The sequence below is a fragment of the Carcharodon carcharias genome, chromosome 15 (genome assembly GCF_017639515.1).
Source record: "Carcharodon carcharias isolate sCarCar2 chromosome 15, sCarCar2.pri, whole genome shotgun sequence".
Classification (NCBI taxonomy): Eukaryota; Metazoa; Chordata; class Chondrichthyes; order Lamniformes; family Lamnidae; genus Carcharodon; species Carcharodon carcharias.
In genome coordinates, this window is record NC_054481.1 from 106,433,987 (window position 1) to 106,453,672 (window position 19,686).

Below are 19,686 nucleotides of genomic sequence, written 5' to 3' on the forward strand. Positions count from 1 at the left end.
AATAATGGAAGGATTGATCAGAGTCAACATGGTATTATCAAAGGGAAATCATGTTTGACAAACATGTTAAGAATTTGTTGAGGGTGTAGCTAGCAGAATAGCGAATGTGCTGTATTTGGATTTTCGGAAGGCTTTTGATAAGGTCCCACACAAGAGATTAGTAAACAAAATTAGAGTACGTGGTTGGGGGTAATATACTGGTATGGATTGAAAATTGGTTAAAGGACAGAAAACGGAGAGTAGGAATAAACAGGTAATTCTCAGGTTGGCAGGCTGTGACTAGTGGGGTACCATAAGGATCAGTACTTGGGCCCCAGCTGTCCACAATCTAGATCAACTATTTAAATGTGTGGACCAAATGTAATATTTCTAAGTTTGCTGATGACACAAAACCAGGTGGGAATGTGAGTTGTGAGGAGGATGCAAAGAGGCTTCAAGGGGATTTAGACAGGCTAAGTGAGTGGGCAAGAACAAGGCAGATGGAATACAATGTGAAAAAATGTGAAATTATCCACTTTGGTGAGAAAAATAGAAATGCAGAGTATTTCTTAAATAATGAGAGACTGGCAAGTGCTGACGTCCAAAGGAACCTGGGTGTCTTTGTTCATTAGTCATTGAAAGCTAACATGCAGATACAGCAAGCAATTAGGAAGGCAAATGGTATGTTGGCTTTTATTGCAAGAGGATTTGAGTATAGGAGTAAAGATGGCTTGCTACAATTGTATAGAGCCTTGGTGAGATCACACCTGGAGTATTGTATACAGTTGGTCAAATGTCAAAAGGAGGATATACTTGCCATAGAGGGAGCGCAACAAAGGTCCACCAGACTGATTCCTGGGATGGCAGGATTGTTCTGTGAGGAAAGATTAAGCAAACTGGGCCTGTATTCTCTAGAGTTTAGAAGAATGAAAAGCGATCCCATTGAAACATATAGAATTCTTACGGGACTCAACCAGGTAGATGCAGGAAGGATGTTTCCCCTGATTGGGGGATCTAGAACCTGGGGACACGGTCTCAGGATAAGGTGTAGGCCATTTAGTGCCAAAATGAGGAAGAATTTCTTCAGTCAGGGGGTGGTGAATCTTTGGAATTGTCTACCCTAGAGAGCTGCGGAGGCTCAGTCATTGAGTATATTCAAGATAGAGGTCACTAGATTTCTAGATAGTAAAGACATCAAGGGATATGGGGATAGTGCAGGGAAAATGGTGCTGAGGTACAAGATCAGCCATGATCCATTCTAATTGAATAGCAGAGCAGGCTCGAAGGGCCGAAAGACCTATTCCTGTTCCTATTTCCTATGTTCCTTTGAGTGGAGAAATTTCTCATCTTACTCCTAAATGATAGCCCCTTATCCTGAGACTGTGCCCTCATGTTCTAGATTCCCCAGCTAGAGGGAACAACCTCTTATATCAATCCGATCAAACCCTTTCAGAAACTTGTATGTTTCAATGAGATCACCTCTCATTCTTCTAAACTCGAGACAGTGTATTCCCAATTTTACTCAGCCTCTCATCAAAGGACAACCCTCTCATCCCAGGGACCAATCTAGTGAACCTTCACTGTACTGTCTCCAATGCAGGTATATCCTTCCTTGTGGAGGCCAGAACTGCACACAATACTCCAGTGTGTGGTCTCACCAAAGCCCTGTACAATTGTAGGAAGACTTCCTTATCCTTGAACTGCAACCCCTTTGCAATAAAGGCCAACATGCCATTTGCCTTCCTAATTGCTTACCTTACCTGCATGCTAACTTTGTGTTCCTTGTATGAGTGCACCCAAGTCCCTTCAAAATTCAACACTTACAAGTTTGACACATTTTTAAAAAATATTTTGCTTTTTTATTCTTACTATCTGGGTAACCGAACACTTCTCTACATTATACTACATCTGCCACTTTGAGAGTGAAAAACAATCTATGTTTCTTTGCAGCTTCTGCGTCCTCCCCACAGATTGCATTCCCACCAAACTTTGTTTAAGTCATATATATAGATTGTGAATAACCGAGGCCCCAGCATTGATCCTTGCAGCGCTCCACTAGTTAGCTTCCCAACTTGAAGTGCCCTATTTCGCCCCAACCTTTGCTTTCGGTCCATTAACTAATCCTCTATCCGTGCTAATATATTATCCTCAATTCCACGAATCCTTGTCCTGTTGATTAACCTTTTGTGTGGCTTCTTACCGAATGCCTTTTGGAAATCCAAATATACTATATTTACTGGTTCCCCTTTATCTACCTTACTAGTCTCAATGGGCCAAAGGGCCTTTTTCTGTGCTGTAGACCTTTATGACTCTAGTCAACAAAAGACACTAATAAAACTGTCAAACATGATTTCCTTTTCGCAAAACAATGTTGACTTTGATCATACTATGATTTTCTAAGTGCAATATTAAGACTTCCTTAAGAACTTCCCACACTTTCCCAACTGATGTCAGGCTAACTGGCCTGTAATTCCCTTTTTTCTCTCTCCCTTCTTTCCTGAATAGTGGTGTTACATTTGCTAACTTCCAAACACTTAGCACTGTTCTAGAATCTAGGGAATTTATAAAAATCATAACCAGCGTAACCATTATCTCTGCAGTTATCTCTTTAGAACCCATCAGGTTTGTGTCTGTTTTCACAGTAGAAGACATGTTACATACCAGAAAGAGCGAGCAACCTAGGGGCTGATAAGAGGGAGGAAATTAAGGTAATTAATAGGCTATCAGGTCCTGGGGATTTATTGAATTTTGGTCTTGTAAATTTTTCCTGAACTTTTTTGTTAATATTAATGATGTAAACTTCCTCACTCTTACTATCCCCTAGATTACTCTCTATTTCTGGTTCTTAACTTGTGTCCTCTACTGCGAAAACAGACAAACTATTTGCTCAAGGTCTTTGTCATTCCCTCATTCCTCAGGATAATTTCTGTTGTCTCTGTGGGATGAGCATTTATTTTAGCTTCTTTTTGTATACTTGTAAAAGCTTTTACAGTCTGTTTTTGTATTCTTGGCTAGTTTACTCATACCCTATTTTCCCCTTATCAACTTTTTGGCAGCCCTTTGGTTTCTTAATTCCCAACCCATAGACTTACTGCGATTCTTTGCAACATTAAAAGCCTCTTCTTTTAATCTAGCACTACTCTTAACTTTATGTCCTGAAACTAACATTTTTTTCATTATATTATTGTGGTTTATTGTAAAGTAGGCTTATGGGTGTGAAGTGTAGATAGCTGTGTGTGGTTTAGTTGAATTAGAGTCAGATAGACTGCAAGTTTGAAATTATCAAAATAAGTCAGGGGTAAAAGGCATTTGAAATGCTAATGAGTAAACATGGACAAGGGCTTGGCATATAGGGTGTGAAGGGAACCTGCATTTTTAGATAAGTGAAGGTGTCGTTTAGGTTTCAAAGGAATGATAGGATGCTTACAATTAACAAGATAAGCAAGGCCAAACAGTGTGCTTATTTTTCCCAAAGGTACTGACCATATTGGCATCATGAAAGATTTTTATATTAATGGGAAAAGTACATTTCCAAAGGCATATGGAAGAATAGAATTTACAAATTAAAGAGAGAAACATATATAAAGGGGAATGGAAGGCTATGTTGTGGGGCCAAGATCTAAAGGGACCGTGTAAAACAGCCACAAGGAAGCCTCCAGCCATTTTTTCAGAAGTCTGCTATGTCTAGTAACCAAAGGTGGAGGGAAAGCTTTTGGAATTCCAGTGTCGAATGAGTTCTGTGATAAACTGGCTGGCTTGATTATTTAAATTTAAAATCTATTTTGGACTGTTGCCTTAAAGAGGGTATGTAGTTGGGAGTCAGGTTAGTTAGGAATTTTGGAATTTTTTTATAGTATTTAGTAATTGGAATCTTATGTATGAGCTTGAAATTTTTTCCTTTGCTAATAAATGTTTTAATTTCATTTTCAGAATCTCTAAAGGTGTTAGTGGACTCATTACCTCTGAATTCAGTGCACAAATATTCTCATAATAAATACAAATTGCAAAACCATTGTGATAGCGTGGCCAAGTTTCTCTTGTGGATTTGGTCCACCTGGCACACATCATCTGCCATGCCATAGCACTTAATAAGCTGCCAATGGGTCTTTTGTGCTGAGTTTTTTGTTTTTTAATGGAATGGATTTTTGTTGAACATTTTGAATTGCTTTTTTTTAAATGTTTCCACTGTTGATTTACCGCAATACATTTTGTATGGCCAGATAACTCTCCCCCTACCTGATGTCTCACATTGTCTGCAACTCCAACTCCAGCTCAGCAGCTCTGAGCCAAAGTCAGTCAGTAAGGGGTACACGAGGAGAGAAGTGACTATGCTGGAGTGGGACAGAGACCGAGTGAGTAGTGAATTAGGCTTGTTGGTATTCAGTGCACGGGGCGGGGAAAGAGGTATGGTATACATAGGAATCTAAGTCAGGAACAGCTGAGCAGAAATGGTCCTGGGTGTAAACCTCACCTTCAGAACTGAGTTTGGGAAAAAGAAATTGAACAGTGACATCACAGGAAAACCTAAGTTCATTGGTCGGTAAGAAACCGTTGTTGGGAGTGTCTTAAATAGCTGTAAATTAGAAAATAATATTATTTTTAAAGAAGTAGCTACTTGGAATTGAGTAAGAAGCACTAGGAATAAGGGGAAGTCAAAGCCGGTAACACAGTGGTCACACTGCAGGTTAGGAGCATGGAGACAGAAAGGGAATGGGTGGGCGTCAGGGAGTCCAAGAGAACCAGGCAGGTAATGCAGGAGTCACCTGGGGTCCTGCTCACTAATCGGTTTTCCATTTTGGATACTGGTGATGCCATTGGTTCCTCAGAGTGCAGTCAGAGTCAAGTTTGTAGCATCACGAGCAGCTCAGCTATACAGGAAGCGAGGAAGAAGAAAGGAAGAGCAATGGTGATAGGAGATTCATTAGTCAGGAAAACAGACAGATGTTTCTGTGGCCGTAAACATGACTCCAGGATGGCATATTGCTTCCCTGGTGCCAGGGTCAAGGATGTCACTGAACAGCTGCAGGACATTCTTCTGGGGGAGGGTGAACAGCCACAGATTGTGGTCCACATTGGTACCAATGACTTAGGTAGGAAGGGGCATGTGCTCCTGCAATCAGAATTTAGGAAGCTAGATAAAAAAAAAATAGCAGGACCTCAAAAATAGTAACCCCTGGATTATTCCCAGTGCCACATGCAAGTGAGTACAGAATTGGGGGATAAGACAGAAGAATGCATCGCTGGAAAGTTGGTGCAGGAGGGAGGGCTTTAGATTCCAGGGATACTGGGAATGGCTCTGCGGAGGATGGCACCTGTACAAGCCAGATAGGTTGCACCTGAACAGAGCTAGGACTGGGTTCCTTGCGGGGTGTTTTGCTAGTGCTTTTGGTGGGGGGGGTCTTTAAATTAACTCGGCAAGGGTGTGGGAAACAGGAGAGAACATTAGAGTGTAATACCAAAGTGCACAAAATACTGGGAGAGACAGAGAGCACCAGAATATTAAGTTAGTAGTCAGAGTCGGAGTAAAGGAGAAAGTAATGAAGTCCAAATCAAGGCTATACTGCATGTGTGTGAATACACTGAGTATAGTAAATAAGATTGATGAGCTACAGGCACAGATTGCCTTGTGGAATTATGTTGTTGTGGTGATAATAGACACCTGATTCAAGCAAGGGCAGGACTGGGTGTTGAATATTCCTGGGTACAAAGTGTTCAGGAAAGATAGGGCAGGAAGAAAAGGAAGGGTGGCTGTATTGGTTAAGGACAGCATTGTAGCACTGGAAAAAAGAGGACATTCAAGGACACAATCAATTTGGTTAGAGCTATGGAACAAAAGAGTGCAATTACATTGTTCGGTGTAGTCTATAGGCCACCTGTGGGAAGGATGCAGAGGAACAAATCTGCAGGGAAATTACAGAGAGGTGCAAACATTTTCATCATAATGAGGGACTTCAGTTACCCAAATATAGACTGGGATAGTGGTAGTGTAAAGGGCAGAGAGGGGCAAGAGTTCCTAGAGCATGTTCAGGAGAATTTTCTACAGCAGTATGTGTCCAGTCCAACAAGAAAGGAAGCACTGCTAGACCTAGTTTTTGGAAATGAGGTGGGCCAAGTAGATCAAGTGTCAGTGGGGAAACATTTAGGAGACCGTGATCATTGAATCATAAGATTTAGGATGACGGTATAAAAGGACAATGGCCAATCCAGAGTAAGAATAATTACCTGGGGGAGAGTCAACTTAAATAGGGCAAGAACTGGGCTGGATAGACTGGAACCATAGGTTGGCAGGAAAAACTGTGGCTGAACAATGGGCTACTTTCAAAGAAGAAATGGTTCGGGTACAGTCAAAGTATATTCTCTCAAAAGGGAAAGGTAGGGGAAACAAATCCAGAGCTCCCTGGGTTAAAAAGGAGATAGAAATTAATATAAAGAAGAAAAAGTGTGTTTATGATAGCTGTGAAGTGGAAAATACAATTGAGAACCAAGCTGAATACAGAAGGTTCAGAGGGCAGAGGTGGAAGCAAATAAGAGAGGCAGAGGGGGATTATGAGAAAAGACTGGCAGCCAACATAAAGGGGAATCCCAAAGTCTTCTACAGACACATAAATAGTAAAAGGGTGGTGAAAGGGCTGATAAGGGACAAAAAAGGGGATTTACACATGGAGGCAGGGGACATGACTGAGGTGTTAAATGAATACTTTGCATTTGTCTTTACCAAGGAAGCGGATGCTACCCAGGCCATAATGACAAGTCTAGAAGTGTTCAAAATTGATAAGGAGGTGGTATTGGTTAAAGTTGGCAAGGCACCGAGACCGGATGAGATGCACCCAAGGGTATTGAAGGAAAAGAGAATGGAAATTGCAGGGGCACTAGCCATAATCTTTCAGTCTTTCCTAGACTCAGGGGAAATGCCAGAGGTCTGGAGAATTGCAAACATTATGCCCTTGTTCAAAAACATTGTAAGGATAAACCCAGCAATTACAGACCAGCCACTTTAAATTCAGTAGTGGGGAAGCTTCTAGAAACAATTATCTGGGCTGGAATTAATAGTCACATGTAAAAATATGGGTTGATTAGGAAGAGCTAGCATGGATTTCTTAAGGGAAAATCGTATTGGAGTTTTTTGAAGAGGTAACAGAGGGTTGATGAGGGTAATGCTGTTGATGTAGTGTACATGGATTTCCAAAAGGCATTTGATGCCACACAGACTTGTAAGAAAAGTTATAGGTCATGGAATAAAAGGGACAGTAGCAACATCGATACAAAATTGTCCGAGTAATAGGAAACAGTGAGTAATGGTTAATGGATATTTTTCGGGCTGGAGGAAGGTTTGTCATGGAGTTCCCCAGGGGTCAATATTGGGACCCTTGCTTTTCCTGATATATGTTAATGATCTAGACCTTAGTTTACAGGGGCCAATTCCAAAGTTTGCGGATAATACAAAACTTGGAAGCATTGTATACTGTGAGGAGGACAGTGTAAAACTTCAAAATGACACAGACAATTTGGTGGAGTGGGCAGATAGGTGGCAGATGAAGTTCAATACAGAGAAGTGTCAGATGATTCCTTCTGGTAGGAAGAACATGGACAGCCAATATAAAATAAGGGGTACAACTCTAAAGGGTGTGCAGGAATAGAGGGACCTGGGTGTATATGTGTAAGTCATTAAAAGTGGCAGGACAGGTGGAGAGAATAGTTAATAAAGCATACAATATCCTGGGCTTTATTAATAGGGGCATAGATTACAAGAGGAAGGAGATTATGCTGAACTTGTACTGGACATTCGTTAGACCTCAGCTGGAATATTGCGTACAGTTCTGGTCGTCACACTTTAGGAAAGATGTGAATGCATTGGAGACAGTGCAGAAGAGGTTTACAAAAATGGATCCAGGGATGAGAAACTTCAGTTACAAAGATTGATTAGAGAAGTCGGGACCATTCTCCATGGAGAGCAGAAGGCCAAGAGGAGATTTGATAGAGGCGTTCAAAATCATGAAGGGGCTGGACAGAATAGATAGGGAGAAACTGTTCCCAAATGAAAAGGATCGAAAACGAGAGGGCACAGGTTTAAAGTGATTTGCAAAAGAAGCAAGCATGATGAGAGAAAAAACTTTTTCACATAACGAATGGTTCATGCCTGGAATGCAGTGCTTGGAAGTGTGGTGGAGGCAGGTTCAATTGAGGCACTCAAGAAGGCATTAGATGATTACTTAAACAGAAACAATGTGCAGGGTTACAGGGAAAAAACAGGAAAATGGCAGAGAGTCATAACGCTCATTCAAAGAGCCGGTGCAGACACAATGGGCCAAATGCCCTCCTTCTGCACCATAACAATTCTGTGAAGTTGTTCAAGCTGGAGTCACTTAACATAGATACAGTTGTCCAGGACTGCAGTACATTCCACAGATTCCCACATGTAGCAGTCATGGCAAATCACCAGCCCTGCCATTGTCTAACCTTACTTATTTGTTAGTCAATTAGTCACCAAGTTCACGAGCTAAAGTAATGGCAATATCTTGGAGTGAACCATTTCCCTGTATCAAGAGTAACAATTGCTGATCAAAGCTTTTTAGTGAACACGAGGTTGCCCATTCAGGTAAGGGAGTCATCCCAAAAGACTTGCCAATGGATTAATTTATCCAGTGTACATGACAAGCTACAAATTTCATCATGTGTAGGGCTAATATATATCCCCCTCCCAAGGCACTGATTTCCAAAGTATTTTTGCCTGGATGAGCAACACTCCTTAACTCAGTCTCTGCCTTAGCTCAGTGGTAGCACACACACTTTCTTCACTTAAATCTGCATGTAAGCCATCACAGTGCAATCAGCAACAAGTAAAACTAAAAAACCTTCTTAGGCAGTCCTTTGGGATAGAGGACGACTTGCTCTGGTTAAATGGGTTATGAGGTGGCTGATTAATTCCAATGTGCAATCTGCAAACTCTGCCACATGCAGGACAGGTGGTGCCTGGATGGTTGGCTGAATGAGTTGTTGCCAGGTTTGTGCACTCTCTACGGTGCCTCGGCTTCACCTCTGCAGGTTCCCAACTGTGTTCGGTGCCTTTCTGGATGAACCTTCTCCATTTTGGTTAGTCACAAATCTGGGAGTCGCATGAACCGGCAGGAATGTTTGACCTTGTCAGGAGTGCTTTGAGGACATCCTTAAAGTGTTTCTTAAACCTGGGAATCTGCTAGCGACGTTCCAAGTAGAGGTGCCGTTTTGGGAGTCTGGTGTCAGGTACACGAATGATATGGCCCGCCCAGTGGACTGTACCTCAATGCTGGGCATATTGGCTGCCTTTTTTGCCATCGGATTTGGAGAATCTTGCAAAGGCACTGCTGATGAGACTTTTTGATGGTACCACCAGCACCACCAAAAATAAAATAAGGCTTCCTCAAGAGAATGATTACATTGAGATATGAACAGTTCCAAATGGTTTCAAAATGGAACAACATAATTAGGTGGTTACGGCTAAGGGTGTTCAAACTTTCATCTTCTTACATGTCATGGAGGCTCAGGGCCACAAATGAAGTTTAAATCAATGCTGCCATTAATTCACTCATGTCTCAAGCTGCTAACATTAAAATACCTGGTATTTTGATTTAGGATTCACCTACCAATGACACAACATTCTTTTCAAATTTCTAACACAACGGTGCTAAAGCAATTTCTTTCCAAACTTCCAGATTCAAATTCAAACAGGATAAATTATTGAGCATGGAATGCAAATGCAATTGGCAGCTGAGTTCAGGGCTTCCAGGGCTGGGTTTTCTGGGCTCTAGCTAGGGGTGAAGCAAATGCAAGTTCTACATCTGAGTTAAGTATTTTGATATTTAAAAAGAAGTCTACAAGATTTTTTCCTTTTCTGTTATCTCACCTGTACGAGTCACCATCTCTATTATAATCACAAAGTAAGTAATCCTTTCCTACTACTTTATCCCTGGCGATCTTCAGTGGCTGATCTACTGATGATAACAGGTCTTCACAGAGAGTTGGAACCTGTTTGCAAAAAGATCAAGCATAACACATTAGAAACAATTTTAATTTGGAACTTTCCATTTTAAATTTCATAATCTTATTAGGATTGATGACAGTTTAAAAAACAGCTTCATCAAAAAACACTTCATCTTTTAAAACCATCACAAGTCATGAGATACACAATTGTTTCAGAAAAGACAAATAAATACAAATACAAAATAAGAATACATATACTCCTACTTTCAGAATCACATCAGAAACACAACAATTTAGACAAAGATCCTGTTCATGTGCTTCAATAAACTTCACAGCAGGATCTCAAGCTGTGCTCCAAAAATTGCAGCAACCCCACAAATTAAGACATCACACTTTCAGGGTTGTGCAGACACTCCATTTTCCTGAAACATTTTCCTCCTTTATATCGAGACCAACATATTAAAAAAAGGACTCCAAAACTTTATTTAAAATCACGTATTAGGCACCATTTTCTGTTTAGCATTCTTCAAATTATTCAATACATTATATTTTGCAAAAGTTAAAACAGCTAAGGACCACCTTGCAGTGAACATCAACAAAATCACATCATTTGTAATGAAAAGATTTCAAATCTTGAAAAAAATTGCATGTTCAATAGTTATTTTTCAATTTTGCATTCATCACTCTTAATAAACACCAAAAATGTTTCAAAGCTGACTGCTGAAAATATACATCTCTTTCCCATCCTCTAGCCCAAATACAAATCACAATAATGCACCAAGAGCTCCATTTGCACTATTCAGGGAAATGGAAGCTTTTCTCTGTTGCAATTTCTTGCTAGCACATAATATATTTACCATTATATTGCATAAGGTCTACATGTTACATTATTTGTCGTTGCAGGCTGTAATACATGACTAGTTTTATGGATAATCCTCAGGAATGTATTTAGATTGGCAGTCAGCAGATATTAATGGCTATTGAAGTCACCTTATCTGAACTTGAAACGTGCTTGAGTTGGACCAGGAAATGGGGCTTTTATCTAAGCTGGCATTTCAATGCGGTACAAAAGGAGTGCAGCACAATCAGAGTCCCTCAATCAATATTAAAAGGTTTAGCTGGTCATTCATCACATTTTCTGTTTGAGAGACTTTGCACTATATTACCTGCCTGCCTTATTTACCTATATTAACAGTGATAATATGCAAGGAGGAACTAACTGGCTGTGAAGTACTTCTGAACATCTTCAGGACATGATAAAGTGCTACCCAAGTTCTTTTTCTTTTCTGAGGTTAGTTTCAATCTGTCCTTTCAATTCATTACTCAAGACTGCACTGCTCCACAAAGTTCTAATCTTTGTTGCATGGAACTCTGCCTGAAACTTTGTTTCGGCCTACTTTTTGTTGTATTTATTTTTATACATGGAGGTAAAGATTACACACAAGTTTGAAATTAGATTTGTGTTTTGTTGGTTGAGAATAACAACCTGTGACTCAAGTTCATGTTTTCAGTCTCTGCTGTAATGTGTTGTCTATGCCTTCACTACTCAACAGAATGTGGTACTTCTGTTGTAACAGCTATGGGTTCACTCAGTTTCCAGGACCAGGGATGTGTCAGAACTAGTATGTACACAACACCCCAAAATCATAATATCCGTGGGGACTTTTAAAAATAAAATTATTTTCTGCTTCAGAAAGAACACCATTACATGCAAATTGCCAATAATCCTGTAAATGAAATTCTAACTTCATTTGCTATACGAAATTAATTTGATCTGAACTCGAGGTTGACATGAGTCCTGCACTTGCCCAAACTACAGCTACTTGAAATCCTACTATATTAATTATTTACCTTATACCCAAACTCCCAAATATTACAGCAGCCTTTGTGGGCACCCTGTGGAAAATCAACCTGAAAGACTACCAGCCACACTATCAAGTTGCAGCAAACACAATACAAGTGATTTATGCTCAGTAAATCACCAGCTCCAAGCATGTATTCGATTTGAGCACACACATTTCAGGATTCAATTTAAAATAACTTGCCAACTTTTTGGCTCAATTTACTGGTGAGAATTTGATGAAGCTGTGGAATGACAGACAGCAACATGAAGCAGGCCGGAATGGGGAAAAAGAAAAGTGCAACATATTATTTTAAATAGGAAATACTTGAAGTGGTGATTAACAAAAAAAAATTAAGCTCCAGCTTTGTAAAGAAAAGATTTCAAATCTTGAAGAAAATTGCAAGATCAATAGTTATTTTTCAATTTTGCATTCATCGCTCTTAATAAACACCAAAAATGTTTCAAAGCTCCAGCTGCTCTGGGATAAAAGGATCAAGGGTGGGACAGAAATTGTGTTGTAGAATAGTTTTTTTTGTGTGTCTGTACACATTATGCAATTAGTAGATAGAAGATTAAAGTCAATAGCAAAAGGCAACAGCCAAGAACCTCTGCAATGCCAAAGCAGTTTTCACAATAATCACACCCTTAATATTCATTATACTGAAATCCAGTCAAAATCATTTAAATTTCAATTAGATTTTGTCACATTTCTAGTTTTGCAAATATTGCAAATAAATCTTGTGAAATATCAAAGCATTACTGCAAAGGATTTCATTCTTGTAGTTGCACACACTCTTCAACAGATGTCTCCCTACTCAATTATCAGATTGTGCCTGCTTTTCTGCCAACTGTAAATCCCCCGGACCATGACCCCACCATTGAACATTAAGCCATTGTTTCCAGGACTGTCACTGACTTCACCTCCTCTGGAGATCTTCCCTCTACAGCTTCCAACCTCAGTCGGTCCACTTCTACCTCTTACCCAAAATCCACAAACAGGACTGTCCCAGCAGACTGATTGTGTCAGCCTGTTCCTGCCCTACGGAACTCATTTCTTGCTTTCTTGACTCCATTCTCTCTCCCCTTGTCCAGTCTCTTCCCACCTACATCCACAATTCCTCTCACACCCTACATCATATCAATAATTTCCAGTTCCCTGGCCCCAACTGACTCCTCTTCACCATGGGCGTCCAATCACTCTACACCTCCATCCCCCACTGGGATGGTCTGAGGGCTCTCCGCTTCTTCCTCGAACAGAGGCCCGAACAATCCCCATCCACCACTACTCTCCTCCGTCTAGCTGAACTTGTTCTCTCACTGAACAATTTCTCCTTTAACTCCTCTCACTTCCTCCAAATAAAAGGTATGGCTATGGGTGCCCGCATGGCCCCAATTATGCCTATCTCTTTATGGGGTATGTGGAACATTCCTTGTTCCAGTCCTACTCAGAACCCCTCCCACAACTCTTTCTCCGGTACATCGATGACTGCTTTGGTGCCGCTTCATGCTCTTGTCTGGACCTGGAAAAATTTAGTCATTTTGGTCCAATTTCCACCCCTCCATCATTTTCACGTGGTCCATCACTGATACTTCCCTTCCCTTCCTTGACACCTCTGTCTCAATTTCTGGTGATAGACTGTCCACCAAAATTCATTACAAGCCTACCAATTCCCACAGCTACCTCGACTACAGATCCTCACACCCCGCTTCTTGTAAGGACTCCTTCCCATTATCTCAGTTCCTTCACCAACGTCACATCTGTTCTGATGATGCCACTTTCAAAAACAGTTCCTCTGACATTTCTTCCTTCTTCCTTAACCAAGGTTTTCCACCCACGGTGGTTGACAGGGCTCTCAACCATGCCTGGCCCATCTCCCGAGCATCTGCCCTCACTCCTTCCTCTCCCTCCCAGAAACATGATAGGGTCCCCCCTGTCCTCAATTATCACCCCACCAGCCTCCACGTTCAAAGGATCATCCTCTGCCATTTCCGCCAACTCCAGCATGATGCCACCACCAAACACATCTTCCCTTCACCCCCCCCCACCCCGGCAGCTTTCCACAGGGATCGTTCCCTCCAGGACACCCTGGTCCACTCATCCATCATCCCCTACACCTCAACCCCCTCCCACAGCACCTTCCCATGCAACCACAGAAGGTGCAACACCTGCCCCTTTACTTCCCCCCCTCCTCACCGTCCAAGGGCCCAAACACTCCTTTCAAGTGAAGCAGCATTTCACTTGCACTTCCCTCAATTTAGCCTACTGCATTCGCTGTTCCCAATGCAGTCTCCTCTACATTGGAGAGGCCAAACGCAGACTGGGTGACCGCTTTGCGGAACACCTCCAGTCTGTCTGCAAGCAAGACCCAGACCTCCCTGTCGCTTGCCATTTCAACACACCACCCTGCTCTCATGCCCACATGTCTATCCTTGGCCTGCTGCAATGTTCCAGCGACGCTCAACACAAACTGGAGGAACAGCACCTCATCTTCCAACTAGGCACTTTACAGCCTTCCGGACTTAATATTGAGTTCAACAACTTCAGATCCATGAACTCTCTCCTCCATCTCCATCCCCTTTCCGATCCTCCCTTTTCCAATCATTTATAATTTTTTAAAAACATTTTTCTTTTCCCACGTATTTTTAAATTTATTTCGATCTATTATTTTATCTCCACCTTCTAGCCCATTTCGATTCCTTCCTTTCCCCCACCCCATCCCCACTAGGGCCATTTGCCACTTGCTTGTCCTGCTTGCTACCCTTAATGTCCCCATTATCACATTCCTTAGATAATATCACCACCGTCAACACCCCTTTGTCCTTTTGTCTATGACATCTTTGGCAATCTCTTTTTTGCCTCCACTGGCCCTCTATCCAGCTCTACCTGTCCCACCCCCCTCTACCAGCTTATATTTCACATCATTTCTATATTTCCTTAGTTCCAATGAAGAGTCATACAGACTTGAAAGGTCAACTGTGTTCCTCTCCGCAGATACTGTCAGACCGGCTGAATTTTTCCAGCTATTTTTGTTTTTGTTTCAGATTTCCAGCATCCGCAGTATTTTGCTTGTAAATTTACTGAAGATGCATTAAGTGGAAACACTTCTGTACATGGAATGTACAATTATAGTAACTGAAAATAATAAGGTTAAACTGCAAAACAAAAGGGTAACTATCATCAGCCTCTCATCATAGGACAGCCCTCTCTTCCCAGGAACCAGTCTAGTGAACGTCTGATGTATCGCCTCCAATGCAAGTATATCATTCCTTAAATGCGGAGACCAAAACTGCACACAGTACTCCAGGTGTGGTGTCAACAAAGCCTTGTACCATTATAGCAAGACTTCCTTATTCTTGTACTCCAACCGCTTTGTAATAAAGGCCAATATGCCATTTGCTTTCATAATTGCTTGCTGTACCTGCAATGCCAACTTTGTGTTCCTTGTATAAATACACTCTTTTCTCTCTGAACTTCAACATTTTGAATTTTCATACCTTTTAAAAATATTCTGCTTTTCTGTTCTTACTACCAAATTTATTTATTACTACCAAAATTAATAACCTCACACTTCTCCAAATTCTACTCAATTCGCCACCTTGTTTCCACTTAACCTGTCTACATCTCTTTGCAGCCTCTTTGTGTCCTCCTCACAGCTTACATCCCCACCTTGCTTTGTGTCGTGCAAGATATTTGGAAAAAAAACTAGAAATTAAAGGGAAAAGACTGAGTAAGAGTTGGTACAAAGTTTTATAGTAGTTTCTTTCACATAATTCTATTGTATTATATTTCACACACTGCCTACTTCCTCATCACTTTCCACAGCACACATCATCTCCAACAGAGAGGGGTAATGACCTGCTGCCAGCAAACCTACCTGTCACATATCAGTCATCTTTGCACAACAATATGGCTGACATTGAGATAACATATAAAAGATTGTGTGTGAAAAACTACACCTAGCAACACGCCAGCAAACTTCAGATTCAATGTGGACCTACAACAGCTGCATGGAGTTTTAATATCTGATATAAGTAGAACCGGACATTCAGACAAGTGTTTTATAGATTTATCCCACTATATTTTTTATTGTACTCTTGAATGGTCTCATCGTGTGCTGCTACAGTATACAGAGCTGTTTGAAAAGCAATTTAATATACACCTAGGGGATTTAGAGTATGTATTCCAGATTTCTGAATGGAGTCATAAAGCTAGGGTCAAGCTGAGAAGGAATGTTACCAAAGCTAAGTACTTAGAATCAGAATTTGCACTGGATGCAATGCATTTAAAATTACAGGGTTCATATTGTAAAAAATCTGTACAGATTTAGGATCAGATTTTACTGTATGCATCAAAAGATATTTAGGATCACAGGGTTTATTCTGAACGCAATTTTCTTCAACGACTGTAGCAATTTATTATGAAATGTGGGTTGGCTCTGCAATATTGCTGCCTGAAGTCCTTCTTTAATATTTGTTTGCACTAAAATCCCTTGCTGAGAAAATCATGATGAAATTTCCAACTTTATTTAAACTGGTTTGAAAAATGTCTTTATTCATTCATGTGATATGGGCATCACTGACAAGGCCAGCATTTATGGCTCGACCTAAAATCCCTTTCACCAAATTAACATTAACCTTACTACCATCCCGGGAACCTTCAGCATTTTGCAATGTGGCCTTTCCAAAAAAAATGGGGCACAGGCACAAAACATGAAGTAGATTAGCAGAGCCTGCATTCATCCATAGTATTTTGAACACAGGAAGACTGCAACAAATTGGAGCCTTAAAATAAAATGTTGATTTTACAAGTGCACTACCTCAATTACTTTTACCATACCAGGAGATTATGTTCATTAGATAGGTCCCAAATAGTCAAATAAAAGGGTTAGGACTCTGAGGCAAGTGCTGCTCCAGTTGACTCAGATAAAAAATACATTAATATATTGATGAGGACAAAGCAGCCCACTTGATTGACGCCCCATCCACAAACATTCACTGCCTCCATCACCGACGAACAGTGGCAGCAATGTGTACCTTCTACAAGATGTACTGCGAAAACTCACTAAAGCTCCTTAGATAGCACCTTCCAAACCCACGACCGCTGCCATCCAGAAGGACAAGGACAGCAGATACATGGGAACACCACCACCTGGAAGTTCTCCTCTAAGACACTCACCATCCTGACTGGGAAGTATATTGCCATTCCTTCGCTGTTGCTGGGTCAAAATCCTGGAACTACTTCCCTAAGAGCACTGTGGGTGTACCTACACAACATGGACTGCAGGGGTTCAAGAAGGCAGGTCACCGCCACCTTAAGGGCAATTAGGAATGGGCAATAAATGCTGGCCTAGCCAGCAATGCCCACATCCCATAAACAAATTAAACAAAAATGACGATGCTACCCTAATTTAGGAAATAAAAGATCAGAAACCTTCCAAATGGGTTCCCAATGCTTATGTCTTTCAAGCAGTTTCTGGGCAGTCATTTCCAGCACAGCATAATAGCACTCTGGTTCAATACTTATGAAACTGAAAAATTTACAATTGGATTTATGGAAAAATTAGATAGTATTAGCATAAAAACAGAAAATGCTGGAAATATTTATGAGGTCAGGCAGCATCTGTGGTGAGAGAAACAGAATTAACGGGTCAGATCTTCCAAAGCCAACAGCGGCAAAAATCAGAAGCACAAGCACTGTCATTTGCTGGAAAGTTTAAACTTCCAACAGGTTGATTTGCACTGCTTGGGACATTCCATGAATGTCTCTTACACTGATCTCAGTATTGGAGATGTGGGCTAAGTACACGCTACATACCCGGATACACTGTTTAATCTCTGGTGCAACTCCGTGATTAACAGTGTAATTCAACCCACTACCACCAACACGTACCTGCCAACCACACTCTAAACCACACCCCTGACCCAATGAGACGAACCACACCATTCCCCCCCACCCCAATGCTGGGTGCCTATATTTGACAAGCCAAAACGCACAGGAAGTGTTGTATAAGAAATCTACAAGTTCAATCATTGAGCTGGGGGAACGGGGAGCTAAAACCTGCTCCGAAGTACCCAAGTGTAATAATAAATGTCAAGAAGAAACTTAAATCTATTCAATCCAGCAGATTTTAGCAAATGGTCATGCAGACAGTTTAATTTGATAAAACAGCATTGTCTTGACGAAAGAACAAGTCAGTTTCAAGTATCAAATTCCATTTTGGATAAGCAAAAGTAACAAAGATGTGCAAACATCTGGCACAACTTATTTGCATTTGTCAAGTATTTGGATATTTTCCTTAGCTGTTCACCTGACTATCTCTGTTGCTGAAAGTCAGCAGAAATACAGGATGACCTGCTCTGTAGTTTTATATCCGGACCACACTGCAACAAAAAACAAACCAGGGTTCTCCAGGGCAAGTTTCAGCTGTTCAAATTGTGTGGTACAAATTCAATAGTGCTGCAAAGTGTGCAGCTGGGAAAGGTAATGCTGTATTCATCAAGCAAAAAGCAACATGACATAAGAAACATAAAGAAAACCAAAAGGAAAGAAAGCAGCCATCCTCTTAAAAAGCTTTCTGAACAATGCTTCCATTATTCGCTCTGTAAGAGAGCACTTCAGTGCAGCTAGTTACCCTAATAATACCACTTTAATTAATATTAACCACCTGATTGCTGTGTAATCTCTGTGTAACCAAATATAAAAAGAAAGGCAAGTCTAGGAGGTTGCTTTTTAATAAAAGCACCCTTCTATATACTGGAGAAAGATTGACGCTGTTTCTAAAAATGTCAACCAAATTTTGCAATCTCTCTCTTCTTTGGCCATTATTTTTTTCTAAACTTATTCTTTCATGGGCTGTGGGCATCGCTGGCAAGGCCAGCATTTGTTGTCTAACTGTCCTTGAACTGAGTGGTTTGCTTGGTCATTTGAGAGAACAGGTGAGAGCCACATTACTGTGGATCTGGAGTCACATGTCGGCCAGACCAGGTAAGAACGGCAGACTTCCCTAAAGGGCATTAGTGAACCAGATGAGCTTTTACAATCATTGATCGTAGTTCTCATGGTCGCCTTACTGAGACGAGCTTCATACACCAAATTTATTTAATTGTATTTAAATTCTACCAGCTTCCAAGGCGGGATTTGAAGCCATGTCCCCACAGCATGAGCCTGTGTCTCTGGATTACTAGTTCAGATGACATTGTCACTGCACTACCATCTCCTTTTGACCTTTTTGGTTGAGTTTAGTGGGACAAGAATGCCAATTCCCTGCATTTGTTTTAAAATTATGTTGACAGTTTCTGTGAACAATTGACAAAGGGAAACCATGGCATAACTAACTGGCTGTGACAATTTGTTCAAAATACATATGCAAGTTAACTGTCATGAACTGGTAACAACATGTAAAACTTAGGTGAGAGAGGGCTTATACTTGGTGATGTCAGAGGACCTGTCTAAATTACCCATTGCTAGTGCAATATTTTTACAAGGCACCAATAGATCGCCAACAGGGGTTAAGATCCAGGAAAAAGCAACTCTTTTTGGCTAAAGGCACAACAAAGCCAGACTATTTTTGCCTCTTCTGGTTGCTCACAATCTAGTTTATGTCAGCCAGTGGCTGAAGATTAATAAAGAAGCAGTTTCAAATTTTGGAATACTTTGCAGACTAAGACTTAAACTTACCCTTTTAATAACTGATGAGTTGCTGTAGCTAGCAGTTCTTCATTATACCAAAGTATTTCAGATTTGTGAAGATGAACAAATAACATCTTGTTTATAAAGGACGTAAGTTCACAAATAGCACATCAGAATTAAAAGCCCAACTATTTCACCAACAGGTGGTAAAGACTGCTGACTGACTGCTCCTCACTGACACTATTTCCCTCAGTAAGGATCGTGTACATTTCCACAT

General features: G+C 40.9%; 1 protein-coding gene across 3 annotated transcripts in view; it reads right to left on the bottom strand.

The window, feature by feature from the left end:
* capzb (capping actin protein of muscle Z-line subunit beta) overlaps positions 1-19,686 on the bottom strand; it is a 107,745-nt gene that overhangs the window by 40,129 nt on the left and 47,930 nt on the right. For all 3 annotated transcript variants that reach the window (XM_041206448.1, XM_041206447.1, XM_041206446.1), the window contains one exon: positions 9,860-9,981. In XM_041206448.1, the coding sequence (XP_041062382.1) occupies positions 9,860-9,981 (122 nt within the window). The remainder of the gene's footprint in view (positions 1-9,859; positions 9,982-19,686) is intronic.